The sequence below is a fragment of the Sorex araneus genome, chromosome 1, assembly GCF_027595985.1.
Source record: "Sorex araneus isolate mSorAra2 chromosome 1, mSorAra2.pri, whole genome shotgun sequence".
Lineage (NCBI taxonomy): Eukaryota > Metazoa > Chordata > Mammalia > Eulipotyphla > Soricidae > Sorex > Sorex araneus.
Genome location: NC_073302.1, coordinates 360,846,209 through 360,861,196, shown reverse-complemented (window position 1 = coordinate 360,861,196; position 14,988 = coordinate 360,846,209). Strand labels below are relative to the sequence as shown.

The 14,988-nt window shown below is 61.2% G+C and overlaps 1 protein-coding gene across 1 annotated transcript in view; it reads left to right on the top strand.

The window, feature by feature from the left end:
• Positions 1-14,988, top strand: part of MINDY4 (MINDY lysine 48 deubiquitinase 4) — a 93,773-nt gene that overhangs the window by 48,453 nt on the left and 30,332 nt on the right. Inside the window, exons 7-12 of the mRNA XM_012932360.2 lie at positions 4,160-4,266; positions 6,181-6,297; positions 7,166-7,254; positions 11,861-11,962; positions 13,156-13,219; positions 14,190-14,255. Of these exons, the coding sequence (XP_012787814.2) occupies positions 4,160-4,266; positions 6,181-6,297; positions 7,166-7,254; positions 11,861-11,962; positions 13,156-13,219; positions 14,190-14,255 (545 nt within the window). The remainder of the gene's footprint in view (positions 1-4,159; positions 4,267-6,180; positions 6,298-7,165; positions 7,255-11,860; positions 11,963-13,155; positions 13,220-14,189; positions 14,256-14,988) is intronic.

Sequence of the window (14,988 nt, the reverse complement as noted above, 5' to 3'; positions counted from 1 at the left end):
GACTGGGCATTGAAGGATGGGCTAATCAGCTGCGCGCGCGCACACACACACCCACACACCCACCCCCCGCCACACACACACACATACACACACACACACAGAGGAGAGAGAGATGTAGGGAGGGAGAGAGACTGGCTGAGGCTGACTGGGGAAATGACATAGCTGAGGGTGATGGTACTGGGTCCTAGAGCCAGGAGTGCTGTGCTGGGTGGGTGAGCACTGCTCGCGGCCAGGAGGGAGTCCGGTGGTGGGGTGCTGGTAGGTGTCTTTAGGGTTCCCTTTGGGGGTGTCTGACTTTGGCAAGGCACATGGAGGAGTCTGGAACTCCTGTTCGGTCTGGGGACAGATGCCGGGGTTTCAGACCCCGAGTAAATGTTCCCATCCTCTGAGAAGCTTCCTGCCTCAAAAGCAGTCACCCTGCTCCTGCCCCGACAGCGACAGCCGCATGCCCTGTTTCAGCCCAGAGGGTGCACGCATCGTGGGACTGTCTCTGTGACACTGAGCCCTCCCCACACTGAGCCCCTCCCCACACTGAGCCCCTCCCCACACTGAGCCCCTCCCTCACACTGAGCCCCTCCCCGCACTGAGTCCCTCCCCACACTGGCCCCTCCCTCACACTGAGCCCCTCCCCGCACTGAGCCCCTCCCCGCACTGAGCCCCTCCCCACACTGAGCCCCTCCCCACACTGAGCCCCTCCCCACAGTGAGCCCCTCCCCACACTGGCCCCTCCCTCACACTGAGCCCCTCCCCACACTGAGCCCCTCCCCGCACTGAGCCCCTCCCCACACTGGGCCCCTCCCTCACACTGAGCCCCTTGGATGCAGAATGGGGCTTTACTGACGCCTGCTGGCTTCTGCCCGCAGCCTAGGGTGCTGGTGTGGGTGTCCAGTGGGTGCGTCCTGTCTGGTGGGGGGCAGGGCTGGGGTGGGTGAGGCCCGGGGGCTGGAGGCAGGTGCTGTGTGGAGGAGGCTGGGGCTTTAGCAGGGTGCAGGGCTGGAGACTGATGTCCAGACTGAAGCCAGGGGGCGCTGGACTGGGTGTGGGGCCGGGGAGAGGCCGGGGCGCTGCTCCCAGCTGGGCCTCCTCCTCCAGAGAGCCCACGGCTCGGGAGCCCAGCAAGCCCCTTGCATCTTTTCCTTCTTTTGTTTATAGTTTGGGGGCCACACCAGGGATGCTCAGGGTTGCTCCTGGCTCTGTGCTCAGGAATTTCTCCTGGCGGTGCTCGGGGGGCCGTACAGATGCCCGGGTCAGCCACTTCCAAGGTAGCCGCCCTCCCTGCTGTACGGTCTCTCTGGCCCTACTCGCATCTTCTCAGCCGGAACTTGCTCTCGGGCCTTAAGAACCGCTCCTGCAGCCGCTGGTGTCACCCATGGTTTTGCCTGCTGCCAGGGCGCCCTCGGGCAGCGCCTCACTTTCCCCTCGCACGGACTGAGCCCCCGCCAGGTGTGGCCACATGCTCTGTGCTGCCCGAGCCGCTTCCTCTCAGGCTCCTGCTCGGCGCTCAGGCCCTCCAGGGACCTCTGCCTTCTCTCATGGCCCCTCGGGACCCCCACCTTCCCTCAGGGCCCTCCGGGCATTCCCCCGCCTTATTTCACAGGGCGCCTGTGCAGAGCATTTAAGCCCTGGCTCCCTCCCAGCCAACCTCAGACTAAACAGAAGCTTCCAAATAGGCTTAAATACCCCCCTCTGTGCCTTCAGGAGCCTGGCTGGCCCGTGGCAGCTCAGCTGACCTGCCCTCTGCCCGGCCTCAGACTCCTAGCACTGCACTCACCCGTCTCTGCTTCCTAGGGAGCGTGTCGGGATGGATTTCTGCAAGCCTTCTCACTGGCCTCCCTCTCCCCGCCACCCCCTCCTCCCCCATCCTTCCTTCGTCCTCCCTTCCCCCAGCCTCCCTCTCTCTCTCTCTCTCTCTCTCTCTCTCTCTCTCTCTCTCTCTCTCTCTCTCTCTCTCTCTCGCCTTTCCTTCCTCGGCTCCTCCTCTGCACGCTTCTCTCCTAAGCAACCCCCCTCTTGGGTCTGACCTTCCTCCTTGGCACGCGTTCTTGCAGGAGGCACAGTATTGTGTGCGTGACTGCGGGTCTCACGGATGGAACTGGGTTGTGGTTCTCATTTGCTTTCTTCCTTCCCCTCCATCCCACCCCGTTTCCCAGACCCCGACCCCCGCGCGTTGCCGGGCGAGCATCTGCTTAGGGTATTGTATGGCCACGGTCTCAGGGGCCTAGTTGAGATCTCTTCAGACGAGCCCTCATTGACAGCCACATTCCAAACTTAATTTGGTTTTGCTTCTGTCATTACCAGGGGCCGGGGGACGGAGAAGCAGGGAATGCGTGTGTTGTTTTATTTTTGTGTCATGGTGGTTGGAACGGAACCAGGGCCTGACACGTGCAAGGCATGTGCTCTGCCAGGAGTTCATTCCCTGGCCCTAGATGCGTTTTGTGAGTTTTTTTTTTTTTAAATGTTCACCCTGTGTGGGGCGTTTGTCTCCTTCTCCCTGGACCGAGACTCTAGGAGCAGCCTGGGGCTGTGCCTGGTCCCCCCAGCAAAGAAGAGGCTGTAGAATAACCCACAAGACGTGGGTCTTGGGTGCACGGGCCTTCCGATAGTGCCACGCTCCCCCCACGGGCCCCTCGGGGAAGGCCCCGTGTGCTGCCGCCAGCTTAGCTGACCTGGGTTGTTTACACTTGGATTCTGCAGCTGATTCTTCTGACAAATTTGGTGGCAGTGGGTGCACTTGTGATGAAGCGGAAAATTTAGAGGCAGGAGCCGGAAACTGGAGGCAGGCCTCTGAGTGCCCCGCTCTTGGCGCTGGGCAGCGATGAATGGGTCGTAAATCACAGAGTTATGACCAGAACAGAGCAGGCGAGTGAGCTGGATCGGGTCGCTGGAGCAGGCACGGAACTGGGGTCACGGGAGCAACAGCAAATGTCAACATGGAAGTGAAGACGAGTTGTATTTGCCACGGACGGCGTCCACCCTGCGCGTGTTACCGCTGTGTGGACAAGCCCTGTGGATGTTGGGTGAGAGCGTGCTCACAGGTGCGGGTGGCCTGGAGCTAGCCTCCGTAGCCATCCGTGAGCCCCTTCGAGGCTCAGCCCCTGGGGGCGGCAGCCACATCTGGACCACGTGTGTAACAGCTGGGTGCCCCCTACACACTTCTTGGTGTTGCTATTTCTTAGCCCGATTTCTGTGACAGCAAGAGGGAGCCTGGGCCAGCCCAGGGGCTACAGGAGTCGGGGTGGAGGGAACCTGTGTGGGCCTCATGCACCCACTGTGGAAGTCTGACTGGGGGCCGGAGAGCATGTGGCTGACCCTGGTTTGAAGGCTGACAGGCATGGCCCCCGGAGAGTTGCTGGATGTGGCCCTGGAGACCCCCCAAGCTTCTCCAGGTATGGCCCCAGGTAGCTCAAGTGACCTGGCCACCATCCTGCTTGTCAAGAATCACCAGAGGTTGGGGCCAGAGCACAGAGGGCGGGGCGTTTACCTTGCAGTCATCGGGTTCAATCCCCAGCACCACATATGGTCCCGAGCACTGCCAGGAGTAATTCCTGAGCATGGAGTGAGCTCTGTGTACTGCTAGTGTGGCCAAAAAAGGCCAAAAGAACAACAACAGCTGGGGGTTGGAGGGCAGTTAGGAGTCTGGCTTTCTCTGATACCGTCACAGCTCGCCACTTGTTACTCGACTTCTCTAAGCCTCAGTTTGCTCTTCTGTAAATAGGAGTAATGGGAGTCAGTCTGCCGTGGGCCTTTTGGTGCCCAGGCCCCGGGGGTGCAGATGGAAGGCAAAGCGTGGGCGAGCCCCCATTACTGTCCTTATTTTAAAAACACGTCAGGAGCACTGTGTTTTCTGTCCTGATTCCTCCCTCTTGGCGCTTGTTCTCAGGAGACAGACTCCCGGCCCGCTCTGGTGCTGTGTCTGAGCGAGACTCCGGGCCGGCCCAGACTGCGCTGCGCCCGCAGCACGACTTCCCAGTGGACCTGCCAGCTTCTGAGCGGCACCACCCAGCACGGGGCTGCGACAGGGAGCCCCAGAGTGCGGGCTGGGGAGGGGGAGGCAGGGAGGCGGGGGGAGACCCTGTGGGTCAGACCTCCCGGCACGCCACTGTGCGCGGTGTTCGAGGTGGCGTGGCACGGAGCTTATGTGGCCGCCGCTGTCTTGCAGAGGACGTGGAGGACGAACTGATCCAGGAGGAAGTCATCCGCTGCCCGGCCCCGGCAGTGCTCCAGCTGCAGACGGCATCACGGCCCATCGACCTCTCGGTGGCCAAGGTCGGTGCCACCACCGGGCTGTGCAAGGGTTGTGGCGTGGGCTGGGGTTGGAGTGGGCAGGGGTGAGGCGCTGCTGATCTTCCTGGCCCAGCCCATTGCGCTGGGAGTTCTGGGGCGTTGTTGAGTGGAAACGCGGGTACACTGGGGAAAGACGTCTGAGTGGAGGGAAGTGCGTCCGGCCCTGGCAGTGCCCTCTCCCCGGTGGAAACAACAGGCAGGAATGAGGCCTGGCACATTCCGGGTTGCGGTTCTTGGTGCCAGAGCATCTCCACAGCCACATTTATTTATTTATTTATTGCTTTTGGGTCACCCCCGGCAGTGCTCGGGTTACTCCTGGCTCTGTACTCAGGAATCACCCCTGGCGGTGCTCGGGGGACCATATGGATGCTGGGGATCGAACCCAGGTTGGCCGCGTGCAAGGCAAACGCCCTACCCGCTGTGCTATCGCTCCAGCCCCTCTCCACAGCCATAGAGCCGTCCATGGCACCAGCCCTGCTCTGGCCTTGCACACTGGCCTCAAACACTGCCCGAGGGCTCCGGCACCCCCTGTGAGGCCCCCCATAGTCACGGGACCTGGGGGCAGCAGTTCCTGGCCTTAGAGGCCTCCTCTGCATGCATGCCCCAGGGGTCCTCACATTCCCCTGGGCAGTGCCCACTGTCCTCCCAGCTGTCCCCTGGGACCCTCAGGAAAGCACACTCTGGGGGACACACTTGGCCCCTTCTTTTATGGCTCACTAGGAATTCACAGTGAGCACGGAGGTTAAAAAAGTTGAAGGCAGGCTGAAGCAGTGGTGCAGTGGGTAAGGCCTTTGCCTTGCATGTGACTGACCCAGATTTGATCCCTGGCATCCCATATGGTCTCCTGAGCCTGCCAGGAGTGATCCCTGAATGCAGAGCCTGCAGTCAGCCCTGAGCAACACTGGATGCTGCCGCCAAACCAAAACAAGACCTAAAGTTTTCTGGAGAATCCCTTTCCTCCCACGAGGTCCAAATACACTGGCCCTGAGTCTGGGAGCAGGACTTGGTTTTCTGGCCCACATGATATGGCTCTTTGCAGAAACCACTCATGCGTGGGGAAACCCCCTTTTAGGCCTCTGGACATGCCTGGTAGTCGAATCTCCAGGAGTGGCTGGAGGTGACAGGGTCCACCCAACAGGGAGGAAGCCAGCAGTGGGTCCAGGCATCTAATGCCCAGTGCCCAGCTTGGGGCCCGGGATGTGCTGTCTGTCACTCAGATATCGATAAAAACTAGCATAGACACCATGTAAACAAATAAGCTTCCATGTTCCAATAAAACTTATTTACAACAACAAGTAAGGGGCCAGCTGGCTTTGGCCATTGGGCTTAGTTTGTCAAGCCTGTCCGGAGTAGTGCTTCTCTAGCTGTGTCCTCTCTGTCCGGCTGGTTGGCCCCTTTCTCATGCACAGCCCCACATTGACGCACTTTTTACCTGTGGCCCTCTTGGAATATCTGAGGGGCTCCAGTTGAGAAACCCCCACTAGATCATTGCTGCTCAGACATGGCGGCCCGCTAGAAGCACGAGAAGCTCTGAAAGCATACGTGGAGGGTCAGCGCCCCGGGTTCTGACTCAGGGTGCCGGCTGTGAGTTTCCCTCAGGGGTCCTGGTGTGAAATCAAGGCTTCCTTTGTAAAACGAAGGTTTGTGATTCAACTTTGCCCTCAGGAACCTAGGAGGGTGTTGGCTGGGGCCAGCACTGGCCGGGCTCACAGATGTTCCAGAGGCAAGATCCTCGGGGTCAACGTTCTCGTGCCTCAAATATGAGAAGAATGGTTTTGCAAAATGGAACCCAGAGATAAGCCCTGTTGAGAAACACGGACGGGCCCCGGGGGCTGCATATCAGCAGTGTGCGCTTTTTTACTGTCCACATCGCTGACGGCGGGTCTCTCCCGACAGGACATCAAGAACGTTCTGTTTGGCTCCAGCTTCTGCTGTTTCAGTGAAGAATGGAAGCTTCAGAACTTCGCCTTCAGCGAGGCGGCCTCCTTAAAGTACGGCATTGTGCAGAACAAGGTGGGTGTGCCTTCCCTCCTCCGCGTGGGCTGGGCACCCACACACCTCGGCCGGGCCCTGAGTCCTGAGTCCTCAGCGTTCTGTGGACAGGATGGGGACAGGACACCCTGGGCATGGCGGCAAGGACAAGGGGATGTCGTGGGACTGACCAGGGACTGCAGGAACTGGCAGAGGTGTCAGGCGTACAGCTGGGGGGAGGCGTGCTTAGCCCTGAGATGGAAGCGCCTTTCCCAAGGTCTCCTCTGATACCGGCCCTTTGAAGGGCAGCATCAGGAAGTGACCGGAGAGGCTCAAACATGCTCCATTTCACACATCCCGGGGGCCTCCCGCTGCCCCACAAAGCCTGAGGAGTTGCCCACCAGCCTCTGTCCAGCGTGGCCACACTCAGCACAGCCGACTGCACCCATGGGTCAGCGGGGACGCACCACCAGCTATTCTGAGCACCCTGGACTTGTCGGCACTGACAGGGCTAGGCTCCTTAGGGTGCCTGCTCACCCACATAGGAGGGGGCGGTGACAGACCAAAAGGGAGCTAAGGCCAGCCTCAGCTGGGCTCACGAGAGCAGATCCTCGTTTCTAGCCCAGGTGTTCAGGGAAGGCTTCCTGAAGGAGGAGGCCTTTCAGGCTGGGTCTTGAGGCCACCGTAGACACTTGTGGACATGGAAGCATTTCCCGGGGTGACTGGAGACTTGATGATGGGTTGTCCTTGCTTTTCCCCTGATGGATTGTGAGGACTCAGGTTTGCCCCTTCCTTTAGTGATGGGCTCGGGGTAGGGGGCTGTCACTCCTCCCAGTGACTCAGGGTCAGTCAGGGAGCCCCCCGGCCATGTGGGGGACCTTGGAGGAACACTCACCCCCTTCCTTTGCAGGGGGGCCCCTGCGGGGTCCTGGCGGCGGTGCAGGGCTGTGTCCTGCAGAAGCTGCTGTTTGAGGGCGAGGGCAGAGCCGACGGCGTGCGGTAAGTCAGCTCCTTCTCGACGCCTCTGCGGGCCAGGGAAGGTGGGAGGCAGCCCCGCCTTTCGGGGACGCTGGCGAGCTGAGCTCCGGCCCCTGGTGAGCGGGCCCCCCACACAGGCAGAGCCAGACAGCAGGCCCTCTGCAAGAGGAGCCGGAGTCCGCCTCCTGCCCAGTTACTGAGGCTGCGCACAGCATTCGCCCACCGCACCGCGGGGGCCCTTGCACATGCGTACTTCCACGGGGCCGCCTCCCGCTGAGAGCTCTGGGGGTCTCCTGGAGAGTGATGCAGAGGAGACCCTGGGGGTTGCTGTCGAATGAACACGACGAATGTGTTGCGGACATGGAGGGGCCAGGAACGGTCTGGAAGGAGGCCAGCAGGGCGCCAGGAGCGGCTTTGGTGCTTGAGAGGCGGGGGAGACCCAGGGCCCCCGTGTCGGGCCCCTCCACTGACGCATCCCAGCTGCTGCCCCTCGCACTGCTTCTGCACCTGGGCCTTGGACAGCGCGGGGGAAATGGGGCTGGGGTCCTTCCTACCGGCAGGGATGCTGCTGTGAGGGGTCCTTCCTACAGGCCGTGTCGCGGAGGTGGGGTCCTTTCCTACGCCAGGACTCTGGGGTACCCATCCGTGGTGCCCTGCAGGAAGGTGCCGGAGAAGGCCTCTTGGAGAGGGAGCAGCTGTGCCTGCGGGTGGCCGAGGGGCCTTGCCCACTCACCTGTGGGTAACTGAAGCCAGGACAGCTGGTCACTGGTCCTTTTGTCCCCTGTGCAGCTGTGCTGCAGGAGAGACTGCGCTGAAGCTTCTCGGGGAGCCCCGTGCTCTCGTCCGGGACCAGCATTTGTTCAGGGCCCTGCGGCAGAGTTCTCCAGGGAGGGCCGAGCAGTGCTCCTGCTGGCCCGGTGGCGTGTCTTGCTGAGGTTCCTGAAAGTACCCCGAGGGAGGGCTCCCTGTGGGGTGCCTGCGCGGGAGCTGCCCTGAGCTGCCTCACGACCCTGGAGAACAGATTCTTGGAAAACAGCAGGGAGATGTGACGGCCGGGGAGGAGGCGGAATCCGGGCTTCCTGGCAGGGCCCGTGTCCCCACTGCGGGTGGGCTGGCTCCACGGAGACAGGCTTCGGTGTTTTTCCATTCGAGAAGGGGCTTGGGGGGCCCCTGTGGGCCGGGAGAGTGCTCAGACAGAGCAGCCGGTCGCTTACCTCCTTCCTCTTCAGTGGGGCGATTCAGGGCTGCCAAGGGCCAGGACACCAGGCCAGTCCTTCGTTTCACCCAGGAAGGTGCCAACAAGCTTCCCTTCCCTCCCTCATCATTCCCCAGTTCCCTTCCTTGGAATTTGCTAGAGACCCAGGCCCGTGGGCACAATCGCGGGAATGGGTGAGGCTGTTCAGAGATAATTAGGGCAGAAACATCCCTTGACAGAAACTCCTGGGGAGCTGAAGCCAGCGTAGAATGAATCAGTCCCTGACGCCCACTCCATCCGCTGCCTCTGCTGGGGGCCTCACTCAGAGGGACAGCAGGCGCCTGGCCAGTCCTGGGACAGTGGCGGGGGTCTGGGAAAGGGGCTGACTCAGCAAGGCAGCATGGAAGCATTCTTGCCAGTGGGGCTTCGCCAGGGAAGGCGGACCCGAATTCTCTGGTGGAGGGAGCGTCTGGGAGACTCACCACAGCACCTCCTTCCTCGTGACAGTCATCTCTCTGTGCGAGCATGCACATACACACAGGGGCACACATGCACACTGCACATGGACACACTGCATGCATACACAGTGTACACGCACACATGAACACATACATACACGTGACCCCTACACACAGTGTGCACACATGCACACATGCCCACACAGCCATATGTGCAACACAGGTATGCAGTCCACACACAGCACACATATGCACACATGCACGCATATACCCATGCAGCACTCACATTGGGCATTGGAAGGCTGCAGAGACCTGTGGACGAGAATGGGCACATTTAGGTACCTGGTACAGGCCGGGACGATGCAGAGTCCAGTTCTGACCACTGTACATGCCCCAGCCTGTCTCACTCTCGGGAGAGTGGAGTCTCAGAGGAGCAAGTCGGAGAAGGCAGGGTGGAGTGACCAGCAGAGCTCCACAGGAAGCCAAGAGGAGAGAGAGAACTTCAGTGTCGCCTCCTGGAGCCCAGAAGGTCTGTGGTCAGAGATGAGTCAAAGGACACAGCCTGGCCCAGACCTTGGGATGGTGCTTCCTGGGGCCTGAGAGATGGGCTGGAAGTCAAAGCCACAATGACCTTTTGCTTGTTTTCGGAGCTCAGGGCTCTAGGTAATGCATCCCCGAGCCCCTCCTCCTGCCCTCACCGCTGCTGCCTTTTTTTTTTTTTTTAAGTTTTTACTGTGTGATCCTGGGCTGGAGCGATAGCACAGCGGGTAGGGTGTTTGTCTTGCACATGGCCGACCAGGATTCAATTTCTCCATCCCTCTCGGAGAGCCTGACAAGCTACCGAGAGTATCTCACCTGCCCGGCAGAGCCTGGCAAGCTACCTGTGGCAAATTCGATATGCCAGCAACAGTAACAGCAAGCCTCTCAATGGAGATGTTACTGGTGCCCACATGAGCAAATCAATGAGCAACAGGATGACAGTGATAGTGACTGTGTGATCCTGAGAGCATCATGTATGCTCCGTGCTTCCGTCTCCCCAGTTTTAAAAGATGAAACAAGTAGCACTTTCTTCATAGGGTTTCAGGTTTCTTTTAACCAAGGGGGGAGCAGTTTGGGGCCACATCTAGTGGTACTCAAAACTTCTTCCCAGCTCTGTGCTCAGGGATCACTCCTGATGGCGCTCAGGGGACCATGTGCAGTGCCCAGGGTCGAACCTGAGTCCACAGCATGCAGTGCAAGCATCTTAACCCCTGGACTGTCTCTCTGTCCCCATGAGGCTGTTTTTATAATAAAGTGATGGATGAAAAATTCTTGATCTATGTTAAGTTGAGAACCTCTGCAACTTACCATGGGGGTTTCTTCCTGATAAAACTACTGTTAGCTAACAATACCGTGAATTTGAAAGATATTTCACACACCCACTCTACATCAGTTCACAGACAGGTGCCAGTTGCAGGCTGAGAACCAGGGGTCTGCTGCGGGTCTGTGGGCTGGTGTGCAGGACAGGTCCTGGCAGTGGGTGTGAAGGGGTGGGCGCCTGCTGGCCCAGACCGCTTTAAGTGTGCTCAGGGCACTCATTAGATTCTATTTGGGAAACCCTGGAACATAAAGCCCGTCTCGCGTGCAGTTGACTGAGCACTGGAACAAACCTCATCTGTGGGCTGCTGCTGCTTCCCTGCGGGATGGCGCCACTCGCAGGGGCCGGGCACTCGCTGTCCCTGCCGGCAGTCTGAGGGCCATCTGACTGCCCGGTGGAGGGAAGTCAGAGTTCAGAATCTGAAGTGCGGTTTCCGCTGTGTGTGTTGCCCCACCTCGTGAAGCAGGGACTGTCTGTTCTCCCGCAATGTGGGGCTCTTCAGCCTTAAGCGTGGGCGCACGGAGCCACTTTGAACCAGGCACTCGACTGACCCGTGTCAGGAAATAACTGTAGAGTGCAGAGCAGCTTGGAAAGGTCAGCGCTGCCCTGTGGCTGGAGGAGGTGCATCCTCAGCTGCAGGGCGAGCGTGGGGTCTGAGCGTATGCTGGGCTCCCGGCTGGCGCGGCCTCGCTGAGGAGGGGCCTGGCCTGAGTCCTGAGGGGGTTGCAGAGAGGGCAAAGGGCCCGGCCCCCATGGCTCAGGGGAGCCAGGGGTCAGGGAGAAGCCCACGCACCTGCAATGTCACACCTCTGCGACCGAGGGCAAGAAGCAGGAGCTGGGGGCAGGGGTCACATGATGGGGTCCTGAATCGGAGGGAGGAGGCACTTCTTTCTTCTTTGTCCAACCAGCCCTGGGCTTCCAGAGAGCCCTTTGCAACATCTCTGTGTTCATTCTTGCTGTGGCTGAGCTGGGCCGTGCCCCTGCCTGTGTGGCCTCCTGCTGGCCGGTGGGCCAGGACCGTCTCCTCCGACAGCCCCAGGGGCTCCAGAGCTGCGGAGGAAGCGGCCGTGTGTGGAGCTGGTGTCCTTAGGGGCACTCACAAGAGTGCCCCGCTGTGGCTTCAATCAGATGTAGGACTTGCCCTTCACTGCTGAGGTCCAAGTGCACACCTGGTGGGACACTGCATTGTGCCAGGCTCATGGCCGGGGCCAGTGAGACCTGATCCTATGCGAAGTTCCCAGGGCAGTCCAAAGCACTGCGGCAGGGACCAGGCACCCACCACCCTCCATCCTGCCTGGACTCCTCCCTCGGCCCCACCCCTTTCCTGCCCCACCCCACTCCCTGTCCCGCTCCATCTCGCTAGGCTCCACCCCTACAGCCCTCTGCCCCGCCCACACCCTCCGCAAGGTTGGAGGGCTTGCGTCTCTCCCAGGGCTACCCCCCATCTCTCCCTCCCCTACCTCTGGTCTCCCCCTCCAATGGGCCCTGCTGCGGCTGCAGGGGCCGGCTCCGGGCAGCAGAGGACAGGCCAGTCCATGTGGGGCTGCGTCGTCCCGGCCTGTCCCGGCCTGTCCCGGCCTGTCCCAGACACCTAAATGTGCCCATTCTCGTCCACAGGTCGCTGCAGCCTTCCAGTGCCCAGAGGACACGCTGCCTGGCCCTGGCCATGGCCGACATTGTGTGGCGAGCCGGCGGCCACCAGAGAGCCGTGCTTGCACTGTAAGTGCCTCCCGCGGGCCAGTGGTGCCCTCCTCTCCGCCACAGGCCACAGGGCCAGGGTCCTGTTTGCGGGTCCTCCAAGTTCCCTGCCTCGTGCTGAGCAGCCCCCAGTGCAGAGAGCCAGGCACCGGGCTCCCTGCCCCTTGGGGCAGCGGTCAGCCAGGGCAGCTCAACAGACCCTCCAGCCTGACCGTTCCTTGCCCTCTGGCTTGGAGACCAGTGCCTCTGTTAGCAGCCACCTGCCAGCTAGGCTCGGCCCCTACTGTCCCAGAGCACGGTCCTGTGTGCACAGCCGCTGTGGGCCCCGGTCGGCGGCGGGGGGCACCTGTTGGTGGGACTCAGACTGGCCTTTCTGCAACCCACCTGGAGGGGGCCCTTGGGTCCACAGGGTTCTGCAGAGTGTGGCCTTCGCCCTGACTACAATCAGCTCTAGTAGAGGAGTGCCTCGGGGGTCAAGGCCACTCTCTGGCAGGGCACTTTGCAGGCCACTCCCAGCGCCATTGCTATCAGTGGTGTGACCTTGGGCAGGTGACTCAACCTCATCGTGTTTCTCACCTGGATGCAGGGATGATCCTGATCATTTACTGGGTGATTAGAGGCATTCAGTAGGAGTCAATGATACACAATAATGATACGGTGATTACCTAATAGTTCCTATTAGGTAACCCTCTCTGACGGGTCAGGAATAGAACTGTACCTGTTTCCATCACTCATCCGCAGCCAAGTCACTGGCCTAGAGGTGTCTCGGGCAGTACCTGGCACCTGAGCTCCCAGGGCTGCCCGCCAGGCATCTCCGTCCCCTCCTTTCACTGCCCCCTCGAGGGCCCGTCCTTGCACCCATGTCCCGTGAAATGACACATGTCAGCCCTGGCATCCACACATCATCCCGACCCCGACCCAAACCCTCCCCTCTGCAGGTGGGGGCCATGCCCGAGGGGGGCCGCCAGGCGGACAGGCAGGCTCACCCCACGCTCGCCCTCCGCAGCGGCCTTTTGATTTTCTTGTTTTCTCCTCCCGCTAGTGGAATTCTCCGGACGCAGCCTGGCGGCCGAGGTCAGGCGGGGAACCTGAGAGCCCTTGGCTCGGCCCTGCCCGCGGGGAGCCATTGCTCCATCTGTCCTGCGTCCACGGCACGGCGCGTGTGGTTTGGCCCCTTCTCCCGGGACTGGGCTCAGCGTCTCTTTCCTTTTTAGGACGTCGGGAGCACAGCAGTTCAGCCCGACAGGGAAATACAAAGCAGATGGAGTCTTAGAAACAGTACGGCTTTCTGGAAAATTACCCCGCACCCTTGGGCTTCGTTTGGGGAGGGACCCCTTTCCTCTAAGTAAATCCTTCCTTGGCCCTTCCTTGGCGGGGTGTTGGGGGCTGGGCCCCCTCCCCGCATCGCACGCCCCCCACCGCTGCCTCCTGGGACCGGGCAGGGCAGAGGAGGGGCTGGGGCCAGTGACCTTAGGGCAGGCTCCAGGCTCTCCCTCCCCGCCCCTCCCCACCCACCTTCTCTGTGCCCCATGCTGTGTCTGAGCGTGGGCGCTGGGGAGCTGAGGGGGGGGTGGCATGGGTGGGCTGGGGGGGAGTGAGAAGGTGAAGGGCAGTGCTAATGGCGGCAGTCTCAGCCTTAACACCATTGTTTTTGACCGCGGTTCTTTTTCTTTTTTGCTTTTTGCTTTTTGCCTTTTGGATCACACCTGGTGATGCACAGGGGTTACTCCTGGCTTTGCACTCAGGGGACCATATGGGATGCTGGGAATCGAACCCGGTCGGCCTCGTTCGCCCTACCCACTGTACTATCGCTCCAGCCCCTGAATGTGGTTCTTTTCTGGGCCTGAGAGGCTTCTCGGGAAAGTCTTGTGGCCTAGAACTGGGCCTGGGGAAGGGAGTTGGTAACTCTGGGCCACGGGGCGCTCCCCCACCCCACCCCCGCAGCCCCACCCCTGCCGCTCCTCCAGTATCCAGGTCAGTTGGCTGGGATGCTGGTCCCTGTGCTTTGGCCCCCCGCTGCCTGCAATTCTGGGGCCCCTGGGTGCAGTCTGCGGCTGAGCACCTTTGTGCCCAGAAACCCCCGCTGGGGCCGGCAGCCCTTCTGTCTCCCTGGGGTGAGGGTGCCTTCCCAATGGGGCCCGCTGTCTAACTGCAGGCTCCTTCCCGGGAGGCGGCAGGGAGCCGGGGCCCAGTGGAGCAGGCATGCCCCCGGCAGGGCGGCTCACTCTGTGCCTTCGTGTCTTCTCAGCTCACCCTGCACAGTCTGACGAGCTACGAGGAGCTGCTGCGTTTTCTCCACCACTGCGTGCCTCAGGTAGGGGCAGAGGGGCTCCTGCAGCCTGGCCTCAGTGGCGCAGACACGGGGACGAGGCGTGAGCTCAGGGATCCGCCCTCTGCCATTGCACCCTGCAGGGCTGGGCTGGACAGGAGCTGCAGGAGGCCCGGGTGGGTGGGCAGGAAGCAGGGCTGGGAGGGTGCAGGGCAGCAGGCAGCCAGGGGACTGGCTCATGGGAGCACTCTCACGGGAGGTGGCCGGAGGTAAGGAGCATCACTGCAGGCGTCCGCACAGGGCCCGCAGCTATTGGGGGTGGCAGGATGGGGGAATGCAGACACCTGGGCTGCTCCCGGCCCTCACACTGGTGCCAGATGACCCCTCGGGGGGTCTGCCCAGGAGGCAGCACCTCTGGAGCACCTTCTCACTGAGCCCTGGGCTGGACTCATAGTCTCGGGAATGCAGAGAAGGACTGTAGCTGACCAGCTTGGCCCAGGACAATGTGGGGTGCTCTAGGGATAAAGAACAAGGTTCCCCGGGCCAGAGAGGGAGCAGTGCTGGCACGCGGGGCCTGGCTTGGTCTCCTGAGCACATGCCCTCCCCCGCCCCCCTGCACGGGATCCCAGGTGCCACTGGGTGCAGCCCCCCAAACTGAAATGAAGCAAGAGCAAGGTTCCTGAGAGCCCAGGAGCTGGTGGTTGCTCCGTGACCCGGTGACTCACGTAGCCCCCTCTCCCCCTCCAGGGCCCAGTCTCTGCTTCTGTAAACCATGGCG